Source organism: Sceloporus undulatus, chromosome 1, assembly GCF_019175285.1.
Source record: "Sceloporus undulatus isolate JIND9_A2432 ecotype Alabama chromosome 1, SceUnd_v1.1, whole genome shotgun sequence".
Taxonomy (NCBI): domain Eukaryota; kingdom Metazoa; phylum Chordata; class Lepidosauria; order Squamata; family Phrynosomatidae; genus Sceloporus; species Sceloporus undulatus.
Window position 1 is genome coordinate 183,727,435 of NC_056522.1, and position 16,420 is coordinate 183,743,854.

The window sequence follows — 16,420 nt, forward strand, 5'->3', positions numbered from 1 at the left end:
AACTTAATCATTTTTTCAGCTTAGATAATCCTCTTAAAAATCAGTGACTGCAATAAGTGTTCAAGTCAGTAAAAAAATCATCCCAAAGATACTAACCAAGGGAAAAGATTTTGTCAGCTAAGCAATCAGAACATATAGTGCAGAAAAATTAACACAATCAGACTTGAAAGCAGAAGGGAAATATAACTGGATTATAGCCAAAGGAGGTGTTTAGCTTTTCATTCAAAGGAGCCAAACACTAACCTCAAATGGTCCTTTTGTATGCACCCAGGTCTCCTTTGGCTAAAGACCTACCATTCACTGACATGAATCCAAACATTAGAAGGACACACTCTCTGGCAAGTGACCAGTTTCACAGGGAAGTTAGGGAATTAATAGTTAATCGGTTATTATTAGGAGTCTACTTTAAAGCCTTCAAGAAAGTGCCCTAAGGAAGTATGTAGAACTCAAAACTCATTTTTGTGGGAGCTCATTTGATCATTCATATTTTAATTAAAGCCTATCATTTTAATCAGAGATCACAACAGCATCTTCATTTGTTAAGGAAGAGCTCCTTTGCTGAGAGGGAGGCAGTAGCATTTCATCAAGGGGTGCTGCGGCAAAGGAAGACAAAATTACATCAGTAGCACAAAACCATATTTTGACAACAGTGTTAAGGCCAAAACAGGCAGGCACATATACCTACAAGCTATGAAACTGAAGCCGAGGGAAGAAATGCTAAATTATTTTCTTAATTGAGCATCTCTTCTAAGTGCACAGGCCTTTTAAAAAGTTGGTTCAGATGATTTATGTTATAAATCTCAAATCACAAATCACAGCACAATCTTTAAAAAGTGCAAGTGACAGAGTCAGAGCCAAAAATAGAGTTTACCAGCTTTGTTGTTGTTGTTTGCTGCCCTTGAGTTGGTTCCAACTCGTGGCAACCCTGTGGATGAGACATCTCCAAGAATCCCTATCCTCCACTGCCTCGCCCAGATCCTGCAAGCTCTTGCCCATAACCCCCCTGATTGAGTGTATCCATCTGGTTTGTGGTCTTCCTCTCTTTCTTCTACCCTCTACCTTTCCTAGCATTATTGGTTTTTCTAGTGATCTATGCCTTTTCATTATGTGACCAAAGTAGGATAGTCTCAACTCGATCATCTTTGCTTCCAAGGAGAGCCTTGGTCTGATCTGTTAAAAAAACCATTTGTTTGTCTTCTTGGCTGTCCATGGTATCCTAAGTACTCTTCTAGAGGACCACATTTCAAATGAGTTGATTTTCTTTCTGTCTGCTTCCTTCACTATCCAGCTCTCGTGTCCGTACATGGTAATTGGGAATAAAATTGCCTGAACGATTCTGACTTTAGTGCTCAGCTGTATGTATTTGCTCTTCAGTATCTTTTTCAGTTCTTTCATAGCTGACCATAGGTGATATGATAGCCCTGTTTAAGTATTTGAAAGGATGTCATATTGAGGCGAGAGCAAGCTTGTTTTCTGCTGCTCCAGAGAACAGGACCTGGAACAATGGATGCAAGCTACAGGAAAAGAGATTCCACCGCAACATTAGGAAGAACTTCCTGACAGTAAGGGCTGTTTGACAGTGGAACACACTCCCTCAGAGTGTAGTGGAGTCTCCTTCCTTGGAGGTCTTTAAGCAGAGGCTAGATTGCCATCTACTGGGGATGCTTTGATTGGATTTCCTGCATGGCAGGGGGTTGGACTGGATGGCCAGTGCGGTCTCTTCCAACTCTATGAATCTATGATTCTCATTCCTAGTCTTCTTCTTGTTTCTTGACTGCAGTCTCCATTCTGATTAATGTTTGATTCTAGATATGGGAATTATTTAACTATTTCAATTTTCTCATTGTCTAGACTGAATTTGTATTTCTTCTGTGGTCATTATTTTTGTTTTCTTTATGTTCAGCATCAGATCTGCCTTTGCAATTTCATATTTGACCTTCCTTATTAACTGTTCCAATTCCTGAATGTCTTCTGCTAATGTTATGGTGTCGTCTGAATATCTTAGGTTGTTAATGTTGTTTCCTCCTATCTTTACTCCTCCTTTTCTGATTCTAATTCTGCTTTTCTTATGATGTTTTCAGCATATAAGTCAAACAAGTAAGGTGATAGGATGCAGCCTTGCCTGACCCCTTTGCCTGTTGGAACTACTCTGTTTCCCCAAATTTTCTTCTGACAGTGGCTTCTTGTCCTTGGTACAGATTCCTCATCAGGACTATCAGATTTAGTGGCATTCCATAGCTTTTCATAACCTATACAATAAAATGTTTTGCAGTAGTCTATAAAACACATGGTGATTCTTTTCTGGAAATCTTTGGTGTGTTCCATTAGCCACCGCATGTTTACAATGTGTTTCCTAGAGCCCCCCCCCCCCTTTTTTTTTCTTCTGAATCCTGCTTGCATCTCTGGAATTTCTCTCTCCATGTATGGTTGGAGTCTATGCTGCAGAATTTTGAGCATTATTTTGCTTGCATGTGAGATTAGTACTATTCTCCTATAGTTGCTGCAGTCTTTTGTATCTCCTTTCTTTTGGATTGATATGTATATCGAGCATTTCCAGTCTGTTGGCCACTGCTGTGTTTTCCATATTTGTTGGCATATTTCAGTTAGCACTAAAGTTGCATCTGTCTGTAGGCACTGTAGCAGTTCAATTGGGATATGATGATGATGATGATGATTTATTTACAGCCCACTGAATCACAAGGAATCCGGGCAGGTTACAACAATAAAAATATAGAGAATAAAATAAAATACAAAAAATAAATAAAATACAATAAAATAAAAGAGAGCGAGATCATCTGTTCCCGGTGATTCCCCCCTCCCAATTTCCTTTATTGCAGATTCAACTTCACTTCTTAAAATTTGGGGTTCATCTTCATATGGCTCCTCATTCCAAATATCATATATTCCCTTATCTCATTTGTATAACTCTTCTGTGTATTGCCTCCAGCGTCTTTTTATTTCTGCCTGTTCCTATATAATGTTCCTTTTTTTTCTCCATAGAGCATCTCTGCCCTTGGTTCAAACTTGGCTTTAATTTCTCAGATTTTTTTGAAAGAGGTCATTCTTTCCCTTTTGTTGATTTCTTCCATTTCTCTGCATTGATCATTGTAGTATTTTTCTTTATTCCTGCGTGTCAGATGTTGGACAGTTGTGTTCACAAAAAGTCAACTTGGGTTTCAGAGAAAGAAGTCATGCCAGACAAATCTAATCAATTTTTTTGATAAAATTACCAGCTTGTTAGATGAAGGGAATGCTGTAGATATAGTATATCTTTGAGAGGGTTCCCCATGACATTTTTGCAAACAAGCTAGTGAATTGTGGGCTAGACAACGTAACTGTTACATGGATTTGTAATTGGTTGACTGGCCAAACTCAAAGGATGTTCAACAATGGCTCCTTTTCATCCTGGAGAGAAGTGACCAGTGGGGTCCCACAGGATTCTGTCCTGGGCCCAGTGCTATTCAACATCTTTATCAGTGACTTGGATGACAGAATTGGGGGCATACTTATCAAATTTGCAGATGACACCAAATTAGGAAGAGTAGCTAATATCCCTGAGGATAGGATCAAAATTCAAAATGACCTTAATAGATTAGAAAGCTGGGCCAAAGCTAACAAAATGAATTTCAACACAGAGAAACGTGCCCTTAGAGTGGAAAAATGAAATGAACAAATATAGGATGGGGGACACCTGGCTGAATGAGATGTGTGAAAGGGATCTAGGAGTCCAAGTAGAGCACAAATTGAACATGAGTCAACCGTGCAATGCGGCAGCTAACAAGGCCAATGAGATTGTAGACTGCATCAACAGAGGTATAGTGTCTAGATCAAAGGAAGTAATAGTGCCACTCTATTCTGCTTTGGTCAGGCTCCACCTGGAATACTGTGTCCAGATCTGGGCACCACAATTTAAAAAAGATGTTGAGAAACTGGAGCATGTCCAAAGGAGGGTTACTAAAATGGTGAAGGGTCTGGAAACCTCAACATTAGGAGGAACTTCCTGACAGTAAGGGCTGTCTGAGGGAGGAACAAACTCCCTCGGAGTGTAGTGGAGTCTCCTTCCTTAGAGGTCTTTAAACAGAAGCTGGATGGCCATCTGTCGGGGATGCTTTGATTTAGATTTTCTGCATGGCAGAATGGGGTTGGACTGGATGGCCCTTGCGGTCTCTTCCAACTCTATGATTCTATGATTCTGGCTTTGTTCCTATCTCCCTTTGCTTTTGCTTTTCTTCTTTCTTTTATTGCATGAAGTGTTTCATCTGTTATCCATTGTTTCTTATCTTTCTTGTTTGGCCACTGTTAGTGTTTTCTTGCATTCATCCTTAATTATGTCTTTTACTTCCGTCCACAGTTTTTGCTTTCTTCTTCAACTTAACTGCCGTGACCTAAAATCTGCCCCAGGCTGGCACATAGCACCTGTCTGTACCAGGCCTATGTTACACTACCCACTATAACTGGTTCTAGTCTATGGGGCTGTAGCCATCATCTGTACTACATATAATTCTTGTATTTTACACAATTGCTATATGTGGAATGATACAGCCTATCTATATTATATCTACTTCATTAAGCAAATCAATATGGATTAGCTAAAATACTATAGCTAATCCATATTGATTTGCTATAGTATTTTAGTGGCAGGTTCATATTGAAAAGTCTGGCATGGAAAATATTCAGAAATGAAACAGCAGTGCTCCCAATGCCAATAATATTGAAATTTCAGAGGGTTATACTGCTTTTCAGATCAACTGGGCTCACATCCAGCTAAGTGACTTGAGGGCTGCTTTGCAACATACATCTACTTGCATCACATTGTACTGTACATTATTGCAACACATTATAGTTCTTTGTTCAAGAAGCAACCAAAACACATGGATTTAGAATGAAACAGTCCCCCATAACACATCAAAAGATTAGTAAAACAACCCTCATTTAAGCCACTATTAATTTTCAACCAGATAATTTCAGGTTAAAACCCCAACATGGATCAACTACTCCCTCTAATGAAAATATTGCATTATTGCAACAGGAAAATATTGTGAAATCCTCTGAGAGACAGCTAATAAGATCCATGTGCTTCAGTGAAGCAAAGCTATTAAGACTGTAGGTGTTCTTCTCTTCCTAAATTACATTTGAAGCCACTGAGACGTAAACAGATGAGCAGATGAATTTTCCAGAGTCTCACAAACAGTTCGTAGTGAAAACATTTCCGATAATATATTACAGAGCAGAAACTGCAATCTGCATAGAAAACAAAAATCTGTACTTCAGTTTGATATCAAACACACATTACCATACAAACTGGCACTGATTTATAATCTGAAATCTATTGCAATGAACAGACTTATACACCCACGTTCCCTCTACTGTTTTGGCAACCATAAAATATTAAAAGACAGACATTCTTAGTAAACAGTTTTTGGAAGTGAAATACAGTCACTTCAAAAGGAGAAAAGAACAAACATTTTTTCAAGGGGGGGAATATAGAGCTGTAGATGTGTATACACAAAAAACATTGCCTTCCTCAATTAAGTAACAGAATAAAATCTGAATGGTTGGGATTTGTGATCTGAATAAATATTAATGAAACACAGTGATATCCTAGGGATCTCTATTCAGAAGTAAATCCCACTGTACTGAAAGGGATTTGCTCCCTCATATGAGAATTCAGGATTGCAACCATACTGAATGAAGTCCACATCACTCAGTCAAACATACTTAAAGATATCACAGAGAGCTTGGGCTAATAGATGATAAAAGAATATAAATGAATAAATAATGCAGCAATGGATCAGTTCTAATTCTTCCTCTTCCAAAAAGAAGCCAAACAAAGTACACCGCCCTCTGGATTTGTTTTCATTAAATGAACAGTGGAAGAATAATTTTTTAAAACAAGTCTTTCTTGTTCTGAAGAAATCCTGCTGAGAGAATACTTACTTGTGTGGTAGGAAGCAGCACTCTAGAAGAAGCTGCTATGTTGTTACTGTCAAAGTGAACTGCCAAAATAAATGAGGAGGTGGACAACAAATGCCTGAATTTCTATACTGTACCCTGAGTCCACACAAGACTGCTAATCAACAACCATAACTATTTCTGGAGTTCCAATACCGTATGGAAACTTGATCCATGTATTGACTTTGGCAGCTACATGTCTCTGAAGGACACCAGGAGGACTCTCACTGTCAGGCTAACAGCCCTTCTTAAACTGTTCCTCTGTTCACATGAGATGAGTTTATTGTTTACAAGTCAGCGGTCTCCAGACCACAATGTGTTTGGAAGTCAATGGTAAACTTCATTGTGCTCTGCTGGGGATCTAAAAAGGCAGCAGCAGCCTCTACTCAACACATTCCTGGTGAAAATTAAATGCAGTAGCCCATGAACAATGCCGAATGTTGACAACAGATCACTGGACTGTTATGCCTTCCATCAAGAACGATGGTGAAAGCTCATAGCTTCAATACCATTAGCCAGGGTGCCGTAAGAATATTTCTTCTTGTTAAGATAACATATATTTTGAAACATCTGTTCTCTTAAAACTGTTAAATAAATTACTACACACACACACACACACACACACACACACACACACACACACAGAGACACCCCAATATACTAAAAGCCACCAGCACCACCTGGGGCATAGAACAGAGGCAGGACTCTGCCAGGATTGTTCAGACACTGAAATATAGGTGATTACAAACATGAAATTGATTTTTACACCTTCTGGTTGGCCTAATATAAATATCATCAATATAGACTTTGGATGTTAAAATAGGGGCAGAAAGTCTTTCAGAAACTTCACAGAAGGAACTTTCAACAATCAATTTGTGTGGATGAGCTCTCTTTTATCCACTTTCTAGCATCCTGAATAGTTAAAGAGCTATCCAAGATTTTCAAGGAATGAACTAGAGATATAGTAATGTGTATTGCTATCTGGCTCAAAGTCCAAAACCAGGGTGTGGAAAGTGTAATGGTTGGTTCAAAACATTTTGGTTCCTGAAATGAAGCAACATATGGTGCCCTGAATGCGGTCAAGCATGTATTTCACATAGCTAGCTATATTATTTTTGAATTATGAAGCAGAAATTCCCACAACTACTTCTTTCCATTCCTGGCAGAATAACTAGACTACCAACAATTTGTTGGCCTTTCATGACACCCATAATCAGCTGTCTGAGGTGGCTACGTACCAGTAGGATGGACTCAGGAAGACACTATATATATTATGCTGTATTCACAGCACAGGTTGATAGCAGTAGCAATAGCAAGTACATTTCTATACCACTTATCAGTGCACTTAAGGACGCCCTAAGCGGTTTACAAAGTGCATGGTTTCTCTGGAGGAAATTAAGCTACCTTCAGACTTTGGATGCCTAGTTCATAGTTCTGGTGAACCACACTGCCAGCCACAAAAATCATGTTGCAGTGAACTATGGTTAATATCCAAGACATGGGAAGACACCTGGGTGACTCCCATATGTCTTTGATTATAACTCTCATAAGCGCCAATCAGTATACCCAATGGTAAGGAACTGTAGTCCTAAACATTTGAAGGACCCAGTTGCCTCTCTTTACAATTCTCATAGCACATTGTCTTCCTGCTCCCCAAACAATCATGGCTACTCTTTGGAAATGCAATAAACAAACAAAGAAACCAATAATGAACAAGCATATACAGTACTAGACAACTTTGGTGGACCCAGGTCCCGATTTTCCTCTCTATGATTCACAAAGATTTCCAAAAATGCAATTTTTGGTACATGGGTGGCTGGGTGCCCATTGTCACTGAGAACCTGCCCGGACCTTATCTGACACTGAACACCGGACGAATCACACCCAATTTACACCTGGCGGGTGGAAGGAACAAGGAAGCAAGAGAAATTGGGAATCGATCGGCAGATAGAGGGGAAAAGGGCAAGCAATCAGTGAGAGTGAGAGAGTTAAAAAGGAATGAGATGTGGAAGAGGCAGGTGGAAGGTCAGAGAAAGAGAGGCCAGACAGAGACGAGGAAGAGGCAGCTGAGGAGGAACTAGGAGTAAGGCAGGAATGCAACCAAGGGGAACAGGAAGCAGTCACAATAAGGGGAAAGAGTAGGTTAGTGAAGGAGTATGGAGGGGAAGCCCTGAAGGGCCACTGCCTCAGACACCTTATGAGTGATCCTCTTGAGTAGGACCTGCCGTGGGTGGAACAAACCATGGATGTCCCAAACGACAGTACCAATGGTCACTCCTATACCTCCAGATGCCAGACTCCCAGAAACTGAAGGACCCTGACATGCTACTCCCCTGGAGGAATGAGAAGGTAGAGTAGGAGCCTCTAGAAAAGGTTAAAGCCCATGGTTGGAGTGTCTGAGAGCTGTGAAGAGGGGAAGGGGAAAAGTGAAATGGGGAACAGGGGAAGCTCTTATAAGGTATGTGTGTAATGTGTTGTCTTTGGTCACTATCTTCTTTATCCCCCTCCCCCCTCTGCCCAGAAAATTGTTATTCTGGACATTAATAAATTACTTGGTAATAGTAAATTGGAATCATGTGCAGTGCTTGCAATGGGCAACATTGAAAATGGTAGAAGGAGAGGAACCAGTCTCCCATGAACAGGGGGCAGACTCACAAAGTGACTCAAAAGTTGAATTGCTGCTCTAGAAGGCTTCCAAAAGGGGCACTACACCCTCTTTTTGGCCACACAACAGTGTGATCTGGAAGAACCCTGGGAGAGACACATGCAGCCCAAGGTCTACAATTTGCTCAACCCTGTAATGACATTTGAAATATCATCCGGAATAATGGATGCAAGCTAAAGGAAAAGAGATTCCACCTCAACATTAGGAAGAACTTCCTGACAGTAAGGGCTGTCCGACAGTGGAACACATTCCCTTGGAGTGTAGTGGAATCTTCCTCCTCGGAGGTCTTTAAGCAGAGGCTGGATGGCCATCTGTCGGGGATGCTTTGATTTGGATTTCCTGCATGGCAGGGGATTGGACTAGGTGGCCCTTGTGGTCTCTTCCAACTCTATGATTCTATGATTCTAAGTATTAACGGCTTCTCAGTCAGCAAAATGCAATCCTAGTGCAGTTGCTTACCCCCACTCCTACTCCCTGTGACTAGATGGAAAGATATAGTTTTTATGAAATATTCAAAATATGTATTTCTCAAGTGTTGTGAAACCCTGATGGGGAGAATCCTAGACTGATGAGACTCTTCACAATTGAGGACTTATTCTATTCAAAATTTGCATTTTTTGGCACTCAAAAAACATTTTCTGAAGAGAAAATAATATTACTGCCACAAATAGAAAACACTGTGTAGAAAACACATAGTACAAAACACTGCTCGGTGTAGAAAACACTGTTTCACATAAAAGCAAATCTATTTTCTGAGTAAAAATTCCTTTTTCAGATTATGTACAGAATTAGACCCAAACTGCAAATAGTCTTCGAAAGAGTTTTCAGTTTTCAAAGGTGTTCTTGGAGCTGGAAGAAATTGCTAATATTATTTGTTGCTTCCTTCAAGAATGAAATCAGTGAAGAATGACACCCTTAATTGTCACTTAAGAACATTTAAGATTTAAGATGAACACCTTTAATGAAAGGAGGCTGAAATCACTGGAATTATTTTCAACTGCAAAGTTTCAGCTCTGCAAGTCAAAATCCTAATACTTTCATATTAGCCGCAAAATACCAGGTGGAAAAAGAGAAGCAGTGACAAGGACAAAGCATTCTACACAGTCCACCCTCCCTATACGCAGGGGTCTGTTCTAGACCCCCCCCACCGCATATGGGGAAAAGACCATATGCTCAAGCCCCATAGAAAATAATAGAGTGTGTGCTTGTGGTGTGGGGGGGACGGTGCGGATATGAAACTGGATAGGAGCCAAAGGAGCTCTCCTACATGTAGAAAGCATCTTCAGGTCAAGAAAGGCACTTCTGTACTTTATGCAAGTGTTTGTGTGTATACGTGCTTTCAAATTGCCTGCCGATTTATGGCAACCCCATTAATTTCATAGGATTTTCTTAGGCAAGGAATACCATGTACACCAGCCATGCCGTTAAGAAGCAGAGAGCCAATTACACAGCAAACTATAGCACTGTATGTGTTTTTGGTAAGTGATTTGTGGAACAGCTCTTCTGGCTATTTACCTTCTGCTCACATTCTTAGGATCCAACCCATTAATATCTTTCATCAAGATCTGATGGCACAGTCAGTATGCGGCCTTTCCTCTCTCATCAATCACAAAGATATGGTTTGTTTTTCATGGTGATAAGTATCACTGCTTTACACACCCTTCCTCAATTTACAGAATATACCACCTTAAGGCACAAAATTCGCTTGTGCTGTGCACAGGAACAGTGGCTGGACTGATGCCACAGCTGGACGGATGCCATCGCCTGCCATGCTAATCTGCCACTGAACTGGAATAAGTTAGGATCTTAAGGCTTCAATGGCGGAAAAGTTTACTAAGCCAATAATCAGTTGCTATTCATGTTCGGAAGAGCAGCTTACCTTAATAACCAATTTGTGTGATGTCATTACAGGCTCTTCAATTTCACAGGGTGCCTGGAAGGTAAATAAAGGAAGAGTCACATTAGGGAAGAGGCAATGAATGTTGACACTAAAGTCTTAAGTGTCAGAATGCTCACAACAGATAGAGATGGAGAGGCTTTTGGTACATATATGTGTACAGCATCTGGTTTCTTTTTACTTGGTAACTCAGTTGCAGAGTGGCAACAAACTCCCAATATTCCCCCGCCTGACTCTGACCCTGTGTGTTTTGTGTGATGACCATGATGGCTGGTTGATTCTGGGAAAAGTTATTTTCCTAAGCTGTGTCCAACTGGCAGTCAAATTGGACTAGACAAGGGAGACCGATCAAGTGCCTATCTCTGTGGTGTGTGTGTTTTACTTTATACTGCAGTCACAAACAGTTGTTAATCTAATTGGCCCAACAATGTAAACTAGGGCAGGGTCTTTCTGGTGTTGAACTTCTTCCCAAGGGAATATGCATTTGACTTAATCAATGCTGGCTTTTAAGTGGGCCACAAAACCTATTCTACTTTAATTTGTGTTTAACTAAGTATTCAATAGTTTTTCTGCTGCTTTTACATTCTGTTCCAATGTCATAATTAGTTTTAGATGAACACTGGTATGGACAATTACCATAAGTGTTTTAAGCTGTTGCATTTTATTTTAAATATCATACAGTATTATAATTTTATGTATACTATTCTTCCATGGGAGGGCTTTGCTGTGAAAGACAGCCTAGAAATAGTTTCAGAAAAATAATTGGAGAAAAAGAGTTATTTTTTCTCTATCCCGGTGGGCTGTGTTTCTGATCAAAATCTCCTTCACCCCGACCCCCAGCCATTGCTTTCCCACCTGCTGGAAAGGGAAGCAGATTGAGGGAAGGCAAATGTAAACATCTCATCTCAGAGATACCATGATTAAATTTGGAGTCCCCCTGCTGTGCAGTAAAGCAAAAATAAAACACCAGTAGATAGTTCCAAGTTTTTCATGTGCTGCCTAGAGTTTGAATCTGAGCAGACTGAGATTATTTACTGTAGTAACATGGGTAGATTTGCCATAATGGATGTGCAGTCTTGTGTTGGGGAATGTTTTCAGCACCTTTCTGGGGCATGCAAACTGAAATAGATGATGATACCTCTGTTTAAAAGCCCTATATTTAGGAAAAATGAAAATGTTATCTGAATTCACTCATGCACATTACCAATGGAGGCTGTGCTACAAATAAGCATGTGCGAAACAGCCTGCTGAGAATGCTAATTTTTCTTATTAACATTTCTGATTTTACTTGAATATCTGATTAACATTAAAAACAGGGTATCTACCACTCTAAGTCTTTCACAAGAAAAAATAATGGCTTTAAAGGACCAACATCATCTATCTTTTTTATACTGGGAAACATTTCAAAAAGGACTTTAAGCAGGAGGAGGAGGAGGCGTTTTCATAAATGCTATTTGCTCCTTTTCTGAGAAAAAGGACATAGGTTAACCGTATGGATTTACAGCAGAGCTCCAAAACAAATAAATATATAGGAAAAGAAAAATGGGGGCTGGTGGGAGAAGAGTATAAGTTCCCAAAACAATTACAAAAGCATAGGAAGGCTTGGTCCACCTTCGTTCTCTGGGTCCTGCTACAGAAAATAGCTGAAGCATCCTGCCTTGGGGTCCTTAGTGGAGCCATTCAGTTGGTTAAAATAACTTGGGAGATCCAGGTTCTAGTCTCCACAGACCTGACTCTCAGTGAAGGATCTTGAGTTAGTCCATTTTCCTCAGCCTGATTCACTTTACAGAATTTTTGTGAGAATAAGATGGGGAAAACAAAAGGTGTATACACTGTTTTAAGCTCGTTGGAGGAAAGAGTATTGTATAAATGTCATTATTTGAAAAAATAAAGAGTGCCAAGAACTGCTACTTTCCTTACCACTCCAAACTAGTGCTGTTTCAAAGTTATGGGCAGTCCCTGGGCGAGCAGAAAAGGGATGCAACGCCCTTTTTCGCTCACCCAGCAGCCACGCCAGTCCCACAGGGTGTATTGCCCCACCGGATGTACCAGGGTGATCAGATGTCATAACCACAAAGGAAGACAAGACATCTCAAAATGTAGGATATTCAGGAAAAACTGGGGACATGACCAAATAAAAGCTCAAAACATTCATAGAAATATAAATGCATGCTTCTTAGTGAGGCTCAAAATGAAGGATATTTTGGAATTCCTCATGGACAGAAGGTTGAAATGGAGGACATTACTCAGAAAAAGAAGATGTCTGCTCACCCTGTCTCTGGGGTGTAATCTGGTGTGGTCTAAACCCCTCACACCACCAAGTGACACTACTATCTAAAAATGGCAGCCTCTCAGCACTCCCATTGCATGTAACCCCCAGTCATTGGTTGCCTTGAGGTTGGGGTGGCCCTGTTGGCGGTGGTTGGGGTGCCCCTTGTGGCTGTGGTGTTTAAAGTTGCTGTGGGACTGATCGGGGTTGCTACTGTAATGCTGGGGATAGAGATGGCAAGACTGCCAACTTTTGCCTGCCAACCATTTCCACCTGGGGTAGCTGTTGCCCCAGGCCCATGTGCTGTCCATCACCAACTCCCGCGACTCCATCATTCCTACCCAGCAATAGTACTTGCACCATTGCTTACAGTATCATCACGTCTTCTCGAAGTTCCTGAAGTTCTTCTTCACAAGCATCCTCCTCCAGATATGGGCACTCAGGCCCCCGTTTTAATGCCTGCTACCACAGCAACACAACCACTGCTCAAGGCACATTGGGATAGGGCTGTGTGATGACTCATGACTCAAAGACACAAAACACTAATTGTTGGACCCCTTGAAATGCCATATTGCACCCCAGATTGGGAACCCCTGCATTATGCAAAATGGGCTTGGCCAGAACGTTAATGGTATGCACAGAAAAAAAAATGCCTGAACAGGATTTCTCTAGGCACTGTAATACGTGGCCTATATTTTCCTCTGACAGAGAAGACAAGCCTAGATTGAAAGGCTGCCAAATACTTTATCCTGTATCATACACTACATAAGTATTTAGCTTCCCTTTGGGCTTGCTAGCCGCTGCCCTTGATCATGCTTCAGGCTAAAGGAGGGGAAAACACAGGCCATTCATCAGACAGACTCAAATGCTTTTCTACATTCCTCAAGCCATGGGAAAAACAGAGTAGATTCTTTTTATTACTTATCTTTGCACTTCAACACTTAAACAGTCCGACAGAAGGGTGAATGCCGGTAATTAAAAGCAAATGTTTTTCTGAATTCAAAATAAAACAGGACAGGATAAAAGCTTATGGAGTAGAGCCCTGTAATAAAGAGCAAGGGGGAGAGCAATTCAGTGTCAGGAAAGGGCTCAGCTGTAACAAACTATTCAGGCAGAATTTATTTAAGGCTTAAGAAAAAACAGCAAACCCAACACAGCACTCAATAAGAACACAGTGAAATAGAACTTAAGGGCACAATTCTACTTTAAAGGGTCATACAATTACTGAGATTACTTTAGCCAAGAAGTTTTGAGACAATGCAACTTAGGTGGCATGAGAGAGTAGACTGCTTACCCTTAGATCAAGCACTAAGGTCCTTTCACATTGTGCATTTATAGTGTTATGATTCCAGTTTCACTCCCATGGCAACATCCTATGGAATCCAGGGATTTGTAGTCTGGTGAGGCACTAGAATTCCCTGGTTGAGAACCCTTCCCTAAAATACAAATCTCAGGAGCTCAGAAGATAGAACCGTGATAATTAGAATGGAATCATAGTGCTATAATTACATAATGTGAAAGTAACTCTTGCTCAGGGTGATCAGATGTCCACACTCCAAAAGAAGACAAGGCACCACAAAATGTAGGACATTACCAAATAAAAGCAAAGAACACTCATATAAGTGCATGCTTCTTAATGCTCAAAAAGGAGGACATTTTGGAATTCCTCCTGGACAGAAGGATGAAATGGAGGACATGTACTGGAAAAAGAATGTGTGGTCACCCTACCCTTGTTTGCTTAACATGTTTCTGGCCTGTACCAGATGCGATGGCAGCAGCAACACATAGTACAGAAAAATCTGCAGTGGGAAATTCTACACTAGATCTTTTCTCTCTCATCACTACGTTTGAGTTCTCTATGTGCAGAAATGTTACCGAATGCAGATTCTCTTTCAGTCATGAGTCCCACCTGCAACCTCAGACAGAACAGCCAAATAATTAGTTGTTCACCTGTATGAAAACTATGATCAAATGGTGTATAGCTGCCGCCACTGTGGTATGTGATAAGTATTCATATTGCTCTTACTTGGCCAGCCACTCACATTATTTAATAATACAAGATGATCTACATTTGGAAAATGTTCAAGATTCTTTCCAGGTACTGCCTCTACAGCTCTGTAACATGCCACATCTCCACTAGGTACCATCACAACTACATTTTTTTTTTTAAAAGTAGCTTTTACATCATAAAAAAGAAAGAAGGAAGAGGGAGGGGAGGGGAAAGAAATGTTTATTTTCTCGCGAGTTTTTATGGATATAAGCCCACTTCTTCTGACGTGGCACTAAATGGACTAATTCCACCTAAGAATTTGAGCCCCCCCCCTACTTCTAGCACTCTGCATGATTGCCACCAAAAAGGGTGGCAAAGAGAAGATGGGAAAATAAAGACATCTTTACATGTACAACAGTGACATTTCATGAGAAATCAAAAAATAAAACAGACAGCTTCATTTATATATTACTTCATACTGAAATAACAGCGTCTAAGCGGTAATCAACTGCAAATCTTATTCAACTAGCAGATGTGTCCCTGCTATGTTGTCTCCTAAAGTGCAGCCATACTGGTCAAGCTGCCTTCACTGCTATTCCAGACTTTTCTGAGATGTAGGAACCAAGCACAGGAATGGCATAGCCCCAAATAAACTTATGTAGTAAGGTAGGTTCATCTGCAAAACTGCCTTTGATGAACTAAGCCATATATCCTAGATCCCAAGTACTGTACTTCCATCTTACTTTGCTCAAGCAAGCAAACAAGTCACTTGCTGTGACAGAAGGTACCCTTTTCCTACCAACAGGATCACAATCCAATCTGTCATATGGCACCAAGTTTAAGCTCTGATCAAAAGCCAAACAGTAGGTCTCTCCAAAGTTTTTTTTTTAACAACTGAGACAACCTCTTCTCTCAAAGAGCAAAAAGAGGCTGGGATTATTCGAGAATAATTGTTTTGCTACTGTTTGTTTTGCTTCATTTCTCAAGCATGGGAAGTAATTAATCTGTAACCCAAGTATGTCCATCTCAGCATTTTCCAACTGCATGTCACATCATCTTCAAACCGCAAAAAAGAAAAAGGAAAGGAAAGGAAAAAGAAGTCAGCATTTGTATATTTACACTTCACTTGCATTCATGTTACGATTCCTGCTTGTGTCCTTTGTGGTCAAGTAAATTCTAAACAATTAAGACTGCAGTCCTATGCATGTTAGCTGGGAGTAAGACCTATTCACCTTAGTGAGACAAATTTAGGATTGTTGCACACAAAAAGACTCTACAGAACTCTGGAGACCAGGGTTCAATTCCCTGTTCAGCCATGAAACCCATTGGCTGACTTTGGGCAAGTCACATACTCTCAGCCTCAGAGGAAGGCAATGGCAAACCTCCTCTGAACAAATCTTGCGAAGAAAACCCTGAGATAGGGTCACTATAAGTAAGAAGTGACTTGAAGGCACACAACAACAACAACAACAACAACAAACCACTTCAGAATAGTTCTCTTCAGGTGAAACCTTTTGTGACATCTTTCAGTATGAGTTGGGCCATACCAAACAAGCCCCACCAGAGTGAACTTCTGCAGAGGACAAAACCTTCTGTGGAGATCCATGCAGGAAAAAGGTTCCTCCATTCCTCTCACATACATGCGTG

At 40.5% G+C, this 16,420-nt stretch overlaps 1 protein-coding gene across 1 annotated transcript in view; it reads right to left on the reverse strand.

Moving 5' to 3' along the window:
- LOC121934780 (SLX4 interacting protein) overlaps positions 1-16,420 on the reverse strand; it is a 108,094-nt gene that overhangs the window by 85,495 nt on the left and 6,179 nt on the right. Inside the window, 1 exon segment of the mRNA XM_042475624.1 lies at positions 10,497-10,550. Within this exon segment, the coding sequence (XP_042331558.1) occupies positions 10,497-10,523 (27 nt within the window). The 5' untranslated portion in view covers positions 10,524-10,550.